Genomic DNA, 20,085 nt, shown 5'->3' on the forward strand with positions numbered 1-20,085 from the left:
GTGACATAATCCAACATTACGATTGATCCAATATCTTGATTGGTGAAATCAACATGATCAAATCAAGTCATGACTAGATCGGGATCATGGATTATCAAATCTAAAGATTCATGGTCTGATCAAGGTGGGTGCCAGTACGCTGTCTGACAATCATGGATCAGGGTTCTTCATTAGAATCAGATCAGACTTATAAAAAGAAATTTCTTCATTCACTGACCTTTTTTTAGAGAGAGAATCAATCAAGAGAGAGAATATTTTAGAGAGAGAAAATTCTAGAGAGAGAAAATTCTAGAGAGAGAAAACTCATCTTGAATTCTTCAGACAATATGATTCAACAAATTCTGATCGATCAGATCAAATCATGCTAAAATTATCATGTGGATAATTCAATAAGATCATGAGAAATAAAATCTAAAAATACCTGATCTGATCAAAGTGGATGTCAGTGTATCGTCCGACGATCACAGATCAAAAATTCATTATGAGAATCATTTAAATTCATCATCATTCTTCTCAAAATTCTAAAAATCTTGGAGAGAGAAATAATCTAGAGAGAGGATTCTAGAGAGAGAAAGTAGAGAGAGAAAGTCCAATTCTAGAGAGAGAAAATACTAATTCAAGCTGAAGAGAGAGAGGGAAGAGAGAGAAACTCTCTTTCTCATTTTTTATTATTTATCTCATTATTTATTAATTAATTTTATTTTTCTCTTTCTTCTTTTCTTTCTTTCTCTCTTTTTTTTTTCTTTTTCTTCACGGAAGAGAGAGGAGAGAAAATCATATTTATTATATTATTATATTATTATTATTTTATTTTTCTTCTTTCTTTTTTTTTTCCTTTTCCTTTTTCTTTTTCTTTTCTTTTTCTTCTTTTTCTTTTCTTTTTTCTTTTCTTTTCCTTCTTCTTTTCTTTTTCTTTTTTCTTTTCTTCTTCTCCCGTGGACTTGTTTTGGGCTGAAACAGCGGACCTTGAGGTCCCCTAGTTGGGTGGCCGGCCAGCGGCGCAGCCGGCGTGGGGCGGCCGTCGGCAGGAGGGGGTGACTCGCCGATAAGAAGAGGGCCAAACCGGTGGTCGGCGGTGACCACCGGCGACGGCAAAACGGCAAAAAAAGAAAATTCTTCCGCAATAAAATCCGGCGACTCCGGTCGCCGGCGAGCGTGTACATCGGCACGGAAAGGAAGGGGGAGAAGAGAGGAAGAGGAAGAGGCTTACCTCCATCGCCGGCGAAGCTTTTCCGGTGAGAAATTGGACGGTACATCGACGGGTCTCCGTGAGGAATTTCCGGCGATTGCCGCCGTTTTGCCCCGGGATTTCTCGATGAGAGGAGAGAGGAGGGTTCTCCTCCTTAAATAGAGCCGGAGGGAACTCATCTCCGACTCTGATTGGGAGCCGACGAGAGGAGGAAGAAGACTCCCTTCGGAAGTCTTCTCCCATGTTATCTGTTTTTTTTTTTTTCGTTTGGTTGGCTGGGTTATCACAATAATTGCATGGGATCTTCATGATCATGTGAAGAGAGAACAACGGTAAATTGTATGGGATTTGTATGTTGAGGTGATTTAACATTCTTGGCATTTGTATGGTAATTCTGTTCATCTAAATCAAAATCATGCAAACTGTCCAAGTTATTATATATATTCTCTTTCTTTACCTAACTCATCAAGTAGTGGTGTTTAGAGACTCCTTTATGATCATTTCTTAGTACCTTAGGGTTATAATGTGACCAGAATTGGTGTAGTAACTAGAAGATATATAAAGCAGTCTCCAGCAAAGTGGAAATGATCTTGAGATAAATAATTCATGAAAGCAGATTTAGTTACGCTCACAAACAGTTATTTTGGAGTTTGGTTTAAGTTTGGCTCTGCAATTTTATGAAGTTATTCAGAAAAAATTGAAGCAGAAAGACAGATGACGTGCAGAAAACGAGAACTCAGGCTCCAATCCTGCAACACATCAAACTATTACGAATCTGCTACTTTACACACTTAAAAGAAACATTCATAGAGAAGAAAGCTATGCCACCACTAATCCACCTTAAAATGTTTCAAATTGAAATATAAATGCTCAAACACATTTGTCTCAAACCTTTCCTCACTGAGATACTCAGTTATTTGTAGACAAAAGGAGCTCATCCTCAGTCATAGCTTTCGAGGTATTCGCTTCGCCCTCGGTAGCAAATGAAGAGTCCTCCTCATCATTCTCCTTTTCTCTCAACTCTTCGATCTTGTCGACCGCCATCCTCAGATCCCACCTCTTCTCAACATCCATCTCGCAGCAGCCCAATCCAATCTGCAACAACTTGAGCATCTCTCCCTCACCATTCTTAGTCCCACCCATCTCATTATCGAACACTTCGCCAGTCCACTCTTCCTTCACAACAGAGTTCACCCAGCTCGCCAAGTCTGTGCCTGCTCGCCCCTGCCGCAGATAATTGGCTGGGAACTTCCCTGTAAGAATCTCTAGAATTAATATACCAAAGCTCCATACATCACTCTTTCTGGATGGTCTGCCACGTTCTGCACACTCTGGGGACTTGTAGGCCACCATGATCTGCGAGGCATGGGTCTGGTTCATCACTGGTACGAGGGCATAGTCCGTGAGGATGGGCTCATAGGAGTCGTCGAGAAGCACATTTGAGGACTTGAGATGGCCATGAGGTACAGTTAACATGGGGAGCTCCTCGTAGAGGAAAGCGAGGCCTCTTGCCACACCCTTGACTATTTTTAGTCGTGTAGGCCAATCAAGCGGTGGAATGTTCGAGCCACCTCTACCTGCGAACAAGATTAATCCAGGTTAGGAGGGTGGTAACTTGTTCTTGACAGTGGGAGGGATCGACTTCTTTAGGAGAAAAAGATAGAATTTTTCTACATGCTTTGAAATTGTTATTTATGTTCAATCTAGCATCTTTTGCTACACAAATCATGGAACGTTTAGCTTGAGGACGCATGTAAGCATGTGTGCCACCTACCACTGAATTAATTTTGCTGAAGTATATATGCATGCATTATTTTGTGTTTAAAAATTTCAGAGAATGCATGGGTTTGGATTAATGAAATCTAAGAAATATCAATTTCTTCTATACTTTAAAATTGAGATCTATAACGTAAGCTCGCATACTTTGTGCAATTTATCATAAAAGTTTGCCTACTTTTGATATATGTATATGTATGTATGTATATGCTTGAGGTTCTTATATGTATCTGTGACACTAAACATGCAACTGTATACACTAAAGAATATCTGTGTGCTTCTCTCAAAGGGGGAAAAAAAAAAGGAAAAAGAACAAAGAACTTAGCATGAACAAGGAGCTCTTATATAAACATACATATGTATGGATGTATTTACTATTGTGGGCCATTAAAAAGTTTAGAAACTAAAACTGGCACTGGAATCAGAGGCTTACCGTGGAGCATATGAGCCAAGCTCCCATTAGGGATGTAGTCAGTGACCAGCAGCTTCTCCTCCTTCCTGTAGTAATAGGCCACCAGAGGAAGCAGACTGGGGTGAGACAATCTCCCCAGCCTTCTCATGTGCTCCTGGAAGTCTTCCCTCCCCACCCCATTCATCTTGTTGAATCTCTTGACAACCACGGCCGGACCATCAAAAAGGATGGCCTTGTATGAGGACCCAAAGTTCCCACTGCCCAGCACCTCGGCTGAAGCCTTGAGCAGATCCTGTAGCTCAAACCTCTGAGCCCCCTCCTTAACAAACATCAGCTTCCCGTGCTCTTCCTTCGCGACCTTCTTCGCTCCTCCGCTGGATTCCACTGAGCCCTGTTCTAGCTTGTCTGCCTCTGAAGGATCGCTCTTCTTGGTTATGGAGGGTGAAACAAGACCTGGTTCCATCTGTTTGCGAGAACCGCGGAGCATGAAAAAGATCACACCAATGATTGCTAGTAGTACCCCGATAGCTATCACTATGATGATAACGAGAAGAGCAGGGGTGAGCTTCGATGATGGTGATGATGATGATGATGATGATCCACATGAGATGTCAAGTGGTGGACCGCAAAGATTTTTGTTGCCTTCATGGATGATACAGAGTCAGATGCCATATAAATATAAATATATATATATATATATATATATATATAAGAAACTTTGTTGTTGAGCTTTTCAATTTGTTGGCTTTTTAAGTTCTTCAGTCAGTGAGTGTTGCATGCATTGTTCGTTCAAATTCTAAGCCAATGCGCATAATTTTTTTTTTTTTTTTTGTCCCACCGAGTTGAACCGAGTCCTCACTTAAGATCACTAATGGCCAGCTCCGAGATGTTTGCTAGTGTGGCCTTCACCGCTGCTGCCTTGTGTTCTTAACTTGTCCCCTGTATTCTCTATTTACTATTGCTAAACACCTACTTTATTTCCAATGGTCGTTTAAGGTCTTCACTTACATGTAAAATCTTATGCAGTTCATGATATGTAGTCCCTTTATTGGTTATTGTCCTATGAACAGATCATTGAATTTTTATTTTGGCGAGTAAATAAGTTGGTTCTGCAGTTAAAAACTAATAATATATCTGTAATGCTTTTTAATTAATGTGTTTCTTGGGGTGCTTTATGGATTAAATAGATAGTAACAATATATGCATAGATAACAAAAAGCAGTTTGACTAGCATGCAATCTTCTCCATCCCTCTTCAAGCATTTGTTTCTGGTTACTGCCGAACAGCACGTTAACCTTTTAAGGTACATACTTTTCGAGTTGATTCCTTGCAGAACATTCTTGATCAAAAGAACCTTTCTTCTCTACCTTAATTTCATCATAACCCACGAGCGATTGGAAACTATCTGATCAAAACCATTGGCAATGAAAACTAACACAGTTATTGTCCATGCTGAAGTTAAGCCAAGTACTAAGTTCAAATCAATCTAAACAGCAGTTATTGATTACTTTGATTGTTCATTATTCTGTTGGAAACGTGTGTTCCAAGTGTTATCCAGTAATCCGTTGTTTTAGCATCAAATATATTCCGGTATTCAGTAATAAATGCATGCCGGCCCTGGAATTGTTGTGAATTAGACTTCTAATTTATATATGCTGGCTAAAAGTATGTTTTTCTTTTTAATCTTTTCACATCGAGTTCCGGTTTCTTAATTAGTAGGCTGTAAAATCAAATCTAATAAACTCTAATGCACAATAAATTTACCAAGCCAATTGCTTTCTAATTTCTTTCAATTTTGTGCTGCCAAGGTAATCATTGCTACGTTATGATTCTGGTTAAGACGTGAGCCGTCCCCACCTCTCATGTCTCATTGTCTTATGCGTCACGTTTTGAGCCACAACCATCAAACTTCCAATAACCTTGGATCAATGCCGGGCCCTCCCTTCATATTGCTTGGTTCAATCTAATGAATCAAAATCTCCGTGAAGCAAATATTGCCGATGCCCAGTATTGTTTATCGTTAATTTGCATCAGCATTTCCTCCTTTGATCAGATAAATTCTATATGCTAAATCTTCCCATGCATGCATATATATAAATTTATATATATATATATGTGCTGAAGAAGGAATGACAAGAATTGAAACAGTACTGACCTTCAAACATGCTAGCTTTCATCTTGCTCAGCCTAGCCGGAATTGGTCCCTCCAGATTGTTGTAGGACATGTTCACCAGATACAGCCCCGGCTGCCGCAGATCCGGTATCGGGCCCTCGAACTTATTGTCGTCCAGCCTCAGCTCCAGCAACCTCGTCAGCCCCAGGAGCGACGTCGGGATCCTCCCGGTAAACTGGTTGTGCGACAGGTGCACCTTCTTCATCGACCGGAACTTCTTGAACACGCCGTCGGCTATCTCCCCGGAGAACCTATTGTTCGACAGGTATATCGACTTCAGCGCAGGCAGCTTCTCGATCTTCGGCATCGGTCCCTCGAAGTCGTTGTTCATAAAGCTCAGTGTCCGCAGGAATGGCAGGTCCACGAGGATGTCGATCGACAGCAGGCCGGATAGCTTCATCTTCTCAAGCTGCAGTCCATAGACATCCCCGGTGTCGCAGATGACGCCGGTCCACAAGGAGACATTCACGTTGCATGGTGTCGTGCCGGCGACCCAGTTTTGTAGCACGGCGTCCCCGCCATTAGGGGCCAGGCTCTCCTTGAACTTGAGGAGGACATCGACGTCCGTGGAATGGGAGAGGTGGAGGGATGATGCCATGAGGGTGAGGATGAGCATGAGGAGCCGTGGAGGCCATGGCGATGCCCGTCCGGCCATGGCGCGGTAGCGGCGGGGCTAGCGCGTCGAGGAGGGGTCAGGGGTGGCAAGGCTATTGGTGTTTTGGGTGGTGGGGATGAGGAGAAGGGAGACTGGTTTTGAATACATGGATGGTGTTGGAGAGAGATGGGAGAGTGGGCGTGGTGGCCCAAGAATAGGTTGGTGAGCAGGTGACTGAATAAGAGGAGAGAATGGGGTTGGAGAGATTTTGACGGAGTCCACTGGGACGTCTCCTGCGTCCATGGGATGTTAGCTGTCCTGAGAGAGAGATCCACGGCCGGCCTCCAATTTATCAGCTTCACCTGGTGCGCCCATACTTTGGATCCACCCAAAGGAACACCCTCTTTCCTTCCTGGCATGTCGGGACCACATAAGGTGAGGCCAACGTGTCAAAGGAATTGTGCGGCCGGATGTTCCAACTTGCAGATAGGAGGTTGGATGTTTTGTTTCGAGTTTTAATTTTAGCTTAAATTAATTAGGATGGTTTGGTTATATTTTTTTTATTTTTTATTTTTAATTTTAAAAAAATATTTTTATTTTTTAATTTTTAAATTAAATAAAAATAAAAAAATAAAAAAAATATTTGATAACTATGTTGCTATAGAGCAAAAAATAAGATTTGAAGATGGCAGGTGAAGAGCTCGATGAAGGAGAAAGATCCAAAAGGAAGGGAGAAGGGAGTAGGAAGGTGAAGCGCTCAACAAGAAAAAAAGATTCCGGCTCTTTATTTTTTGATTTGTCATTTTAAACTACGGAGCAAAAAAATAAAAAAAATAAAAAAAAAAAATTTTATTTTATATAAAAAATTATTTTGATTTTTTTTATTTTTATTTTTTATGTTATTAAATATTATTTTTTTATTTTTATTTTTTAAAAATTAAAAATAAAAAAAAAAATTTAATGACTAATCAAACGCACCTTAATGATATTGTGTGCTTCGTTCTTGACTTCTTCTTGTCGCGGTTCGTGCCCCCACGTCCACCATGAGTACCGAGTCGGGGACAATGTGGGGAATTTTGTTTGGATCTCTGTGTGATCGAGGACGGGAGGTTTTGTTGTTGTTATCGTTGTCATTGTTATTATTTATATATATTTAAACATGATTTTAATATTAAATATTTAACTAAAAGCTGTTCGGTGATTAGAGTAGGAACGTAGAGGAGAGGCATAAAATTTCTGTTGGGTAGATCCAATCTCAGAATATTGATCTAACAGTTAAAATCACCAAGATTCCCCAACACATGCTTTAAAAATCTCTCCCCCTCCTCCGTTAATTCTGACAATAACTACAATCTCAGACAATCTTAAATGTAAATCCTCCCATGATCTTCCAGATTAACCTGAAGTTGCCCTTATTTCAACATGCAATTCTTCACCACTTCACAGAGATCCATCTTCATGTCTAACGAAACTTTCATGTCGATGGAAGGCTGCCAAATAAAAGACTACTGCATCGTTACAGGGTAACCTGTAATTTTCTGTAATTTTAAGGTAACCTGAAACTTTCTCGCATCTTACAGCATGCTGACATGGCACATGAAATATGCAATTCATTCGTCACAAATCATTGGCGATGAAAGACACCATCAAAATGAATAAAAATATAGCACTCTCCAGCAGGCCACAAAAGACGAGTCTCTTCCCTATAATCTTTATCCTAATAAAAAGGATCCATTTAGTTGCACAACTAGCGAAACTCTTCTTGCTGAAGCCTCTCGACAGGCAAGTCTCTTTAGGCAGGACAAAAACCATTTCAATCAGACAGATCATAGCTTGCACCTTCCTCCAGAAGAAAGAAAGAAAAGAAGATTATAGCTCACACTACCTTGACAAAGAGCAGGAAATTCACCAACTTTGACGTAGAAAAGCTAACCACTAAAATCACATACCAGCTATCAGTAAAATAACACTTCAGCTGCCTGGCAACAGTTGGGAAAGGCTACAAGAAATTTCATAGACCCGCCCCCACATGAGCTGAAATTCACGCGCAGTTTCATAACTTCATACTCCCAGCAAATGTGATTGCATTAATTTGTTATTTTTCGGATATTTGCTTGAATAAATGATAAGGAACCGCTTTTACGCCATCATGAGACCTAGCAGTTTTCTGATATTAACCATGAAGGATAACGCCAGTGAAAAAATCAATGGCTTCTCGCCCTTGCTTTATAGAGAACAAGAAAAAATCTGAAAGCTTTACAAGTTTTGTCTGTCCATGCAAGTTCTTTTCCGAGCAGCAAAGCTTGCATTAATATTTAAAAAATCTATTAACGAAAGGTAGAGAAGTACAAGAGAGGATTCTAATTACTTTAACAAGGCCAAGGCCCGATGGCAGTGGAGGGTAGGTCCTCATAAAGAAAGTAACCAAGATGAAAAGATGTTACAGCGGCTCCCTCAGCTAGGCCATTTGCCTGATAACCAGCCTCCTCATTGCAGACAGCTCCTGCCATTTCTTTCATTTCCCACCCTCACACAATACTTACACATTTTTTGACATTGATGATAGACTAGGCTACAGAAACCAGATGAAGGTAGCAGGAATATGAAGGTTCTCAAGAGTCACATCTTTCAGCGGGAAAAGCATAGAATATCTACCTTAGTTGCTCTTATGATAAGTTTCGTCATCCCCACTTTAGTGCTCCAAACAGAGATCAGAATCCAGTATGATAGTGATCAATCCATTGCACCCATGCATTCTGTTAGAAGGCTTTTATGAAGATCGGAGCCCAAATAGCCAAAACTTTATGAAAAGAACTACATCACTGTGCTGTTGAAGTTACGGGTTTAATTCCTTCACATTCACCGTCCTTGATCAGCTCAGTAAACTGATTGAGAGTGCTTACAAGGCTCCCAAAAGCTTTGATCAGCTCATTGGCCTGTCGCCTAGTGAACTCAGTCTCCATAGCATTGGGTTTTGTCAAATCCACAGGAGCACGAACCTGACTAGCACTACCCTCTAGCTCTCCTTTCAGTATGGCATGTATATGTTGAGCATCATCCTGCAGCTTCATGGCCATATCTCGTGCCTTATCTGTGTTTGTCAAAGTCTCGATGGGTTCTTTCTCCTCAGGACCTAAATTTCAAAAAAAACAGACATGGACATGTACATTGAGAATAATAATCAAAACCGATCAGGCTGGGATTCAAATTTATGAAACTTGAGGAAAAAAGATCCACTGCTGTGTGAATTTCCTTTTACATAAGCATTTTCGCATAGATACTTGGTTGTACTAATAATGGTTGTACTAATTATATAATGCCATCTTCAAAGGTAGAATTTCCCAATAGTTTAAAAAAGAAATTTAGGATTAAAATAACATGCAACTTTCTTAAAAATTTATGCCTGCACTTCAAGTGATAGGAAAAGAATATTAAAATAAATCATGGGAAGCATTCTGTAGTTTACTCGAAGAAGAAATATACTTTCCTTGAAACAACTAGAAGACCTGTTTACCAAGTCATTCAAGAAATCTGCATTTGGGCTAACCACAAAATTATGCTTATATAATCCCAAAAAGGAAGTAATGATCTTCAAGAAATGTTTCTGAGATTGGTTTACAAATTATGAAAATATCTTAAACAATATATTCAATGTTTTCTTTGTTGAGCAGAGTTTTTAAAATTCTCAACTTTTGTCCTTATTATTTATTATACTTCATTTTATACAAAAGGATTCCTACTCCTAGAGAATTTAATTATTAATTCAAAAATTGTTCAAACAATAAAAATGAAAGAATCGGGATTTTGCAGGTCAAAGACCTCCAGATGAAGCCTAGGTGTATAACCATACAAGAGAAACAAAAGCAGATAACTACAGAAAAAGAAATTTGGCATTGAACAGTGAAATGTTTATCGGGGTACAGAAATTACATGGAAATCACTTGAAGTGTACAATTGCCTAAAACAGATAACTAACGTGTAAAAGAATGACATGGCAATGAGTTACAAATTTAATTCATGCTTTTTATTTAATAATAAGTTCATGCATTAATAGGAAGAAATGTTAAATCTTGTCAAACATTCTGGAGAATAGCTTCTAAAATGTCTTTTATCAAATTATTATACTTTCACATTAGGGTTGCATAAAATTTATTCGGACCCCCTGTTCTAGCATGTTCAGCTAGAATGCTGTCTGAGTTATATGATTTTAGGAAATATTTTCAGAGGAAATGCTGAAGAGTCTATGAAATGGGTTTCCAGAAATTAAGTGCCTCAATACCATTAAGTCCTCTGAACTCATGATTATATCAGGAACTATACATATCACCTCCATCTTCCATATGTCTTCAGTGGGGAACATGGAAAATAATGCAGTGGTATATCTGAGGATCACTTAAAGATAAACCTTATACATGATCATCATGAATAACAAATGGAAAATGTTCATATAATGTAAGGCTTAACTGAGAAAAACGTAATTAACATACCTAAATCAGCATCACCATCAGTCATTTGAACATCAGCTTTACCATAAGGCCTTCTGAATCACTATCCCCTGAGCCTGACTGAGTCTCCTGTGCCTTTATAACAGCATCCATCGAATCAAATACCTCTTCATCAAAGAAAGCTGGAAGCCCAAATTGTTTTCTCTTCTCACCCTCTAAGCACCAATAGGAACCCACACCATGTCTGGATTCCCAGTCCCTGATCCTCCTATAATCAGCAAGTAGTGACTCCCACTTCCTCTTGCACTGGTTAGAAGACCTGATGACATCAAAAGCCATGCAGTTGTCAGATATCATCTTCCATTTTTGATACAAAGAGAGAGCTTTAACCCAGTCCTCATCCACAGCAGCAATCTCGCTAACGAGAACTAGCATTTCATGTGTGGTCCAGTCGGGAGCAGCCTGGGAACGAGTGAAGCGAGAACTTGATGGTGTCTGAGGACTGTTATAGGTGGTGATTTCTAGCTTTGATGGTGATTCTTTATCTTCAACTGTCACTGGCTTTGTAAGTGATTCCTTGTCCTTCTTATTGGAGGCTGGTAGAGCTTGAACTATGCAAGGTGTCTCAGTACGTTCCATTCTGCTGATTGGTGATAGTTGTCTGACATGGGAGAGATACAATTATTAAAAACTACAACCAAGCACTAAAATTTCTATGCGAAGCTAAACAGGAAGTTGTCTCCTGGGTGAAATCAAGGCCTACAAAATGCCCAGCACATGGGAGCGGAAACATAGTTTTTTCCCTCCAAGACAAATATCATTTTGGAAATTTACCAGTTACTCTTCTTAAAGACCCAGGTCTACCAACACTTAATAAATTTCATTCAGAAACACAGAAGCAAAGTTTATCAGCAAACTCCTCCTGGCCACAGAATCAGGACTGTGCAAAACAATATTCTGAGAAAAGGTATACTTTCATAAATCTTAAAAATATCCAAAGAACTTAACAACATTGTACTCAAAGAAAATATAAATCATTAGATTTCACAAAGTTGCTTCTAGCCCAACAAGTTGTTTTTTACAATTTATGTTACCAAACCAATTAATATTTCAGTGTTATGCATAAATTTTTATTCAAGTTTGAACATCAGATTTCATTTATATGCAGTAAAAAAAATAACAAACTGCACAAAAAAGATATTTATGTGACAACATAAATAGCTGAGAATCCATAGCCTTATATACTTCCACTTGCCCTTACCTAAAGAGGTTAATAACAAATCAACTATGGAAGTCATATTAAATTCAATGATGTGCATCAAACAAATATCAATGCAGAACATTACTCATTATTTTAATTATAAGAGTTCAATAACAATGTTAAGAAGGAGAAGAAATGATTCATAAAGGAGAATATGCCAAAAGAATCTTATATAGAAAGTGACATGATTGAAAAATGTCAAGGTCTTTTAAATAAATCAAAGCATTATATAAAAGAAGTACCGCGATGCCCTTTGCATGGGGAAGCAGGGACAAAGGTTTTTCTCTTGAGGCCACAACCTTTGAAGCAACCCAAAGCTATTAAGGTGCCTAAGGTGTTTAGAGAAACCATATGATAGAAAGTTCAAGCATGGAATAGAATTTTTAAAAGAATTTGTCTGAGAGACATGTGAACAGCAAGATCTCATAAATAGGCTAAAACCGCTTAAATTTGTCCGAGTACCTTATCTGGTCAGTTGGGTGTGGTCCAATAGTTTCATCTTAACCAGATTATAAAACTGTTTTAGGATGAGGTGACCCAAAGTTGGATCAATAGGTACCTAGAATTGCTGATTGTGGCCATGTCAATATATTTTGGATATCAATAGTCATCAGATAAGGATGAGCCTTGGTGCAACGACAAGGTTGCTCATTGTGATTTGAAGGTCACCGGTTCAAAACATTGAAACAACCTCTCTACATGTAGGAGTAAGGCCGTATACATCTAACCCTCCCAAACCCTACAACAACAGGAGCCTCATGCACCGGGCTTCTCTATATCGATATTTATCAATATAGTTAAGATACATTTCTATACTTATTTAGGCAACATTTTTTAAATTTAAAATGAATATCCAGGTAGTTCTTAGATACATTAGGAACAAAGAGGTGGCTTTTTTTTTTGATGAATGTTGAGCCTTTATGATGGATGATTTTGATTTTCATCTATTTTTTGATAGAATGTTGATGCTATTGTATGGATTGTTATCTATGGTTTTGAATGAGACTAACTAATGACTCTATGAATGTTGATATTATTATATATTTTGTGATGAACCATTATATTTTATAGATTCTTTTTATTGAAAAAGGGCATCCCAATGCACAAGGCTCCTGCCATTGTAGCATCTGAAAGGGTCAAATGTATGCAGTCTTAACCCACAAGTGAAGAGGCAATCTCCATGTTTTGAACCTATGGCATCTAGGTCACAATGGAGCAACCTCAGCATTGTCTAAAGGCCTACCCTCTTTTTGTAGATTCTTTTAAATAAGATAATATATTTAACTATTCCTAAACCTTAGCAATGTACATATTGTATAAGATTCATATCCCATAGCCATTTCCATGCTGCATGGCCTCATACTAGATACAAGGCTCATAAATATCATGAGTGCACCATCAAAAAAACACTCGAAATGGAAGTTATACTCCACCACTTGTGCCCCATCTTGTTGTTCTGTTAAACTACATGGGTTAAACATGACCAATGCAGAGGAAACAACTGATACATTTCAGATTTAAGAAGAAAAAAAAAATACAAGGGCCATTAGTCTTTCACATAAAATCATGCCAACCACCCCATATATATTAAAGCTTGAGCAATAATGAGCATGTATTCCTCACTCAGATTACTTCTTCTTCAAGAGTTTAATTCTTCTGAAAGAATTTTAGATGAATGCCTCTTAAAAAGAAAAACTCCATTACTTTCCCCATTGCCTTATGTTCATCGTACACCTTCGGACTGTATTACCGGAATTAAGTATCATCCACATCTCGGCCCACGCATTTTCAAAACTACAACTGCTAACTGGATATTTTGCAAGAAAATATCGACAATAAAATTAATTGGCTGCTAAAATCGGTGAAAGTAACGAAACTCTTACAGATTAGCTGGCCACATTTTAATTTTTAAGCTTTTTTAAACACAGATAACTGACACCATGCCACAATCTAAGAACTCTGTCCATTAACGAAATACAATTATCAAGCGAACACCTTTTATCTAAACCAGGTAAGTCTCATGGCATCTAAGTAAGAAGTAACATCATCAATATCTGAAATTTTATATATTAACCCTAGCATAATCCATGATATTTATCGCCATAGATTAATTATTGCTGTTATAACTAAGATTCTTCTATCTAGAAAGCATTTAGGCAAAACTACCATGGCAAATCCTCCCTTGATTTAAAAGAAAAACCGAGGATTTTGGCCCTACTCTCTGAAACTTTAGAAAAAAAATCCCAGCATAATCCAGAAAAGGAAAGAGAAATTGATAAGAATGTATGGCTAGAAGCGATTGCAGTGAAATGTTAAAAAGAAGATATTCGTAAAAAAATTCAATTAAGCAGCAAATAGCCCCAAAAAGGGAAGAAATCTTGCCCTAATCTCTTGCGACTCTGTAGCTCTTCTTCTCCCTCCCTTGTCTCTCCTTTTCTTCGCGATGGGCCAACGGCGACAGGCGGAGAAGTGGCAGTGGAGACGGCTCGGTGGGCAGCGGTGGCGCTTCGAGCACTGACGGGAAAGTGAAGGGGCCGGGTGGAGGAGTGTCAGCAAATGCATAAAAGCGGGCGTGAGAGTAGAGAAAAGGAAGTGCAGGGACAAAAAAATCTGGAAACTTTCCCCTCTGGGTAATAAAGATCACGTGCTGTGGTCTCTGTTCTCGTGTTGGTTTCCCAAACGGGACAGGGTTTCATCTTTCGTGCGAAATCCACCGTTGGGTCATGTAATAGTTTCTTCGAGCTCTGTGCAGAAGGATCTTCATTAGTGCGGAACATCAATCATTCTTTAATGCGGAAAACACGAACACGATATTCTGAGAGGGTTGGGATTTTTCGCAGGAGATTAAAAAAAAAAAAAAATCTTTTCTGCGCTCAAATCCACCAATGGACCTTGCAATGGTCAGTTCCAGATCCATACAGGCAGATATGTGAGAATATTTGAAGTGTTTGGAGATGTATATGATATGCGATGCAATGATCAAACACCGAAAGAAATTTTTTTTGAAGGATATAACTTGAACCCATTTCCAGAGGGATATTTTTACAAAATTTAAATTGTAGCAGATGAATACTATTCTGGACAATGCTGTAGCCCGGCCATCTTCTGGACATTGTATATTTTTTTGAGGTGCATAACCACATTCTTCGAATTCTAGCATGCTTTGGAGCTAAGGATGGCAATGTTTAATCTATTTTATTTATTTTTTTATTTGATTCAACTCATTGCAAATTGATTGAATTATCTATTTGATAAAAAAGATCAGATTTGGATCTAAAATCATAATTATTTAATAAATAAATTGAATCCAGAATGATAGATTTTAGACTTATCATATATCTTATCGGACTTGTATTTGATTCAATATAACTCAATTGCTACCTCTATGCCCATGCTTTGGGTCACAATATGTAAGCTTATAAATTAACACCTGGGTTTGCGTCTTCTGGCCTATTGCAAGTTTTATATAAAATGAAGCATTCGTTATGGTTGCAGAATTCCCCTATCATGTGGTCTCTAGCCTTCCCGTTAAAGAGAAAGGATATTGGTGCATAGAAATAGTAGAGCATTGTAATTTGATTAGTGTGGTTGACTTGTAATACATGTTACTCATTGATCTAACAAAAATGGTTGGATAAGCTTCACCATTCGAAAGAAGGGAATGGACCAAAGGCACTCACTTTTCAAATTGAGAGCCAAATAAACAAGAAAATTCACCCTATTAAGTCAGAGCCAATAAAGGCATGGTTTATTGTAATCCATGAGAATAGTATCATATCATCCAGTGTAGTAGATGATTGGAACAATAACATAGTTATATATAATGACTGAAGTAAGATAGAAGGGGAAAAGGTACTTTAATCACCATTACATCATCAACATACCGTATTTATCACCCTCATGGGTACTTGCATCGAAGATAGTGCCAGATCATCTTGGTTCGCCTCCTCTCTATATAATTATTTTCCTTTACAATTCCTTAACATAGCAACGAAAATAATTTTTGCAAATGGCATCCATTAATTTGCATGGATTATATCATACAATTTAAAAGATCCAAGATTCATGAGATAGATTAGTATACAATCCCATGAATCTGTTTTTTTTTTTTTTTTTCAAAAGTGTAGAGAGTAGTGGGAGAACCCAACTACTTACCAATTTTATTTAGAGTAAAAAATTTAGAAATTTACAAAGAGAAATTACAAGTAATAGATCCTGGTTTTTTACAAAATGTAAAAATAATAAAGCTATTCAGGAAGAAAAGATCCAAAATGAGATGAGGAGGAGACTTAGTTGATTCCATTTGAAAGCAAAAAAATCAAGAAATTCTATTCAAACCACTGTAGCAATGGATGCTGTAGAAATCAGCAGGCCGCAGTACAGTTCCATCATTACCTATCCCAACGGATGTATTTAGAGGAGGCAATAAGTTCAGTTATTTAAGCAAAAATTGAGTAATATAACCTAGCAGAAGAAGACCCATTCAAATTGTAGAAAATTTAAATCAGGAGCTAGCTTTCTCTACTAGCATTAATGAGAAAAAGCAAGAAGGCAATATAAAATAAAGAAAAAAGAGTTTGCAGATCGTTAATAACAGAGTTAGCATCGAAACTCTTTTTTTTAATAAATTTCTAACCAGATAAGATGCAACAGGTAGCTCAAATGATTTATAGAGAATGGTCTATTTTTGAAATCGATGCATCACCTTTCTGAATACATCTTTTTCACACGAACTTTTCTTTAGAAATATTCTTAAATTTTTTTCCTCCCAACAGCTGGAAATAGTAGCTACCACTAGCATGAAGATAGGATTGAAAGAATTGAAATGTTGTTTACACTAAATAGAGCAAATCTAAAATAAAGAAGAAGGCACAAGAGAAATATTCAACCTATCATAAATTCAAAATCAAATTTTGGAAGAAAAGGTGCAATTAATGAATAGATGATCCAAAGATTCAACATCACCAGCACACAAAATACAGCCACCAACATGAATATGATATAGATTAATCATTAGTGCAAGTTTGCATAATGTAGTGGCAGGAGAGATAGAGTTAGTTTGCCAAATTATGCTAAGTCCCATGATCAAAGATAAATTAATTCCTATATATGTCAAATCTCCCCTCCATAGCTCAAAATTCAAAATTCGCTGCCAACCATATTTCAATTGCTTCTAATGTCCATATTTTGTCTTCCTATGAATTAGGTTATGGTAGTGTCTATTTTCTTTTAAAAATTTATTTGTAGGGTGGTAGGAGATCGATGGAAGCATAATAATTGTTCACCAATGTAGCAATGATCGTAATTATATATATATATATATATATATATATATATATAATATATATATATATATATAATATATATATATATATATATATATAGTATTTTGTGTGTTCTTTTTTATATACATATCGCTAAAGTAATATTTATATGTATCTTATAATTAAATTATATGTGTAGACCTATTCGACGAGTAGGTCAGGTTGGGCTCAGTACAAAGAATAAACTAAAAATTAGTCAAGTTTGGGCTCGGCCCGGCCTTCAAGTCTACTTATCAAATCTAAGCTTGTATTTGCTCAGATTTTGGATAAGGTCTTGGTCTTTTGACGGCATACTTCTCTCCAACCCCGATCTCCAACATCGAATGCAAGTATCTAAACTCATCTATCATGTCAAAGAGGCTCACATTCCTCTTCCTCTCTATTGAGATGTCGGGTTTGAGGACAGAAAAGGACTTCAATCATAGGTCTACTGAAAGGTAATATCGATGAGGTTGGTAGGATGGTTAGTGGCAACATAGTGGCAGATGGAGAGAGGGTGAAAGCTTTTTAGGATAGTTGGGCTTTTGGAGAGATGCTCTGATGTAGGAGGCAAATACACCATTGGAGCCAAGGGTTTGGAAGGGAAAACTCTAAAGTTCAAGGAGATGATGGATGGAGTTGATCAAGCCATGGTGATAGATATCTCTTTATCCTTTGCTCGCCTACTCCTCTTCTTGCTCTGTCTTTGGCTCTAAGAATATGGATAAGAGAGCAAAGAAGAAAGGATCAGTGAGTTTAAATAGTAGTTCAAGTTGAACCAAATCGCAGGGGGGAGGGTTGTAGGGGGTGGGGGCAGGGAGCCGAGGAGGGAGAGAAGTGGAGGAGGATTTTTCTTTTTTGGGCGTGGGATGGGGGGGGTGCAGAGGGGCTGTGGAAGAGGGATTCGGAGGTGTTTACACCACATTTAGATCAATTGTGATCTAAAGATTGATACATCAAAAGAGGTGTTGACCGAAATACTGAGAGTGCAGATTTATATGCCAAGGGTGCAGTACTAAGTAATCAATATATAGATTGAAGAGGATAAGAGCTATCAGCTTAAGACGAGATTATTTATGGAGGAGTTCAAGGATGCTAGTCCACTACTCAAAATGTAGGAGGGATAAACATACTACCTAAAAAGTGAAAAGAGTAAAAATACTATCTATCATGTATGATAATATTCTAGCAAAGTTATTTATCAAAATCAAGTAATGGCATGCATCTTCTCATGACCTATGATATAAGAGATGGGATAGCACTACTTACTATGGTAATGGTGGGGTATGAGAGTATATAATAGCGAGGACAATTATTTAAGGTGAGTGATGACATCTATCTTAGTAGTTAATAAGAGTCGCTAATAAATACAAAATTGTAATATGGATTAGAAAGACGATCCTTCGACATCTATATCAATGAATTCTTTTTTATATTAGCTTAGCTTTATCCTACATATTATTTTTTAATAGCTTAGGAGTAGTGTTAACTTAGAATTCTCCTACCATAGCCTAGGCTACAATCTATCATAATCCATTTTCCTCAAACAGTAGTGTAATGATGATGAAAGTCCTTAAATATTGAGACATCTGGATCCAGACTGCTCTTTATCCTCTTTTCGATCATTCTTTTTTTGGTTGTATTAATATCAATGGTACATCTGTGCACCTATCTATCCCTTATCATCAGACTTGTTACTCTTTCCATCAACCAACAAATTCTTTGCCACTCTCAGATGGGACATAAACAAAATATGAGGGATGAGGGAAGAGATGAGAGGATGAGTGGGCGACCTAGAGGGAAGAGATGGGGTGGAGAGGGCATCCATGGGCAAAGAAGGTGAGGAAGGAGATGAGAGGTATTTTATATTATATTGTATATAATATATATTTTATACTATGTAAGATCTGGTCTAGAGACAGGCTAACCTAAAGCCAGTTTTGGCCTATTTAATAGGCAAGCTCATATTTTCGGCCTAGATCAACTCATTAGGCTTAAAATCTAGGTTTAAGTCTAGTTGAAACATTTTGGATTTTAATGGGTCGGACAGGCCATCTTATGAAACACATATGTGACTACATAACTATTACGAAGTCTTGCATCTCTATTTTTTCCTTCTATCTTCTCTCACACACCTCTCTTGCATTTGAGACGATAATTTAAGACTTGACTCACAACTGACCTATTTTGTGCAAGTTTGAATTTGATATAAATAAGTTCACATTACAAAAAGATCAACCTGTCTAGACCTCTTTATTAAATGAGTAGAATTTAAGTTTAAATCTCAGATCAATTTAAATATTTTGATCTATTTAATTTTTGGGTTGAAGCATGACCTAACTTATTTAATCCATTTGCGACATGCTTAATCTATTTAAAAATCACAGCACATTTAAAAATTACTTAAATCTATTTGCTTGTTTAACATGATTTGATCCATTTATTAAATATGTTATGTAGGTTGAATTAGTTTATATATTCAATAAAATGATCGGGTTCTTATTTGTATTTTTTTATCCATTTAATATATACATTGGATTCAGGCTGAAGATTTTTAACCTGCCTCATATCTAAGTTGATCCATATCCAACCCGACTCAATCGAATTACCAACTCTACCCCTAATGATAAGTGTGATTTGTTTTAGAGGTCACAAAGATGATAAATGCAAATTATGTAAGAGAATCATGCTCATATTGGTCATGCATTACTATCTCGTCAATTACAATGCTATACTGCAGTGTCATGCGAAAGTCATTATATCCACATTTTATGTATATAAATATAATCTTTTTTTGGCACGAGAAATCTTAGTTAACAAAATATTTTAGCCATGTTGAAGTGAAGGCAATAATGCACGCATTGAACCATATCAAACACCAGTTATTAGATGAGGTAGAGAAAGAGAAACATGAATATTTTCCATACTTTG

At 37.5% G+C, this 20,085-nt stretch overlaps 1 protein-coding gene and 1 non-coding gene across 2 annotated transcripts; both read right to left on the reverse strand.

Moving 5' to 3' along the window:
- Positions 1–2,011: 2,011 nt before the first annotated feature.
- Positions 2,012–6,342, reverse strand: LOC105039354 (pollen receptor-like kinase 1). Its single transcript, XM_010915493.3, has 3 exons — positions 5,533–6,342; positions 3,399–4,019; positions 2,012–2,766 (listed from the first exon to the last, which is right to left on the reverse strand). Exons 1-3 carry the CDS (start codon positions 6,203–6,205, stop codon positions 2,099–2,101), a joined length of 1,962 nt encoding a protein of 653 aa, XP_010913795.1. The 5' UTR covers positions 6,206–6,342; the 3' UTR covers positions 2,012–2,098.
- A 1,999-nt stretch (positions 6,343–8,341) lies between these two features.
- On the reverse strand, positions 8,342–14,658 carry LOC105039355 (uncharacterized). The gene is made up of 3 exons (XR_012135464.1): positions 14,234–14,658; positions 10,633–11,251; positions 8,342–9,278 (listed from the first exon to the last, which is right to left on the reverse strand). It is a non-coding gene; the product is annotated as an uncharacterized protein (transcript).
- Positions 14,659–20,085: the final 5,427 nt, after the last annotated feature.

The sequence above is a fragment of the Elaeis guineensis genome, chromosome 1 (genome assembly GCF_000442705.2).
Source record: "Elaeis guineensis isolate ETL-2024a chromosome 1, EG11, whole genome shotgun sequence".
NCBI classification, from domain to species: domain Eukaryota; kingdom Viridiplantae; phylum Streptophyta; class Magnoliopsida; order Arecales; family Arecaceae; genus Elaeis; species Elaeis guineensis.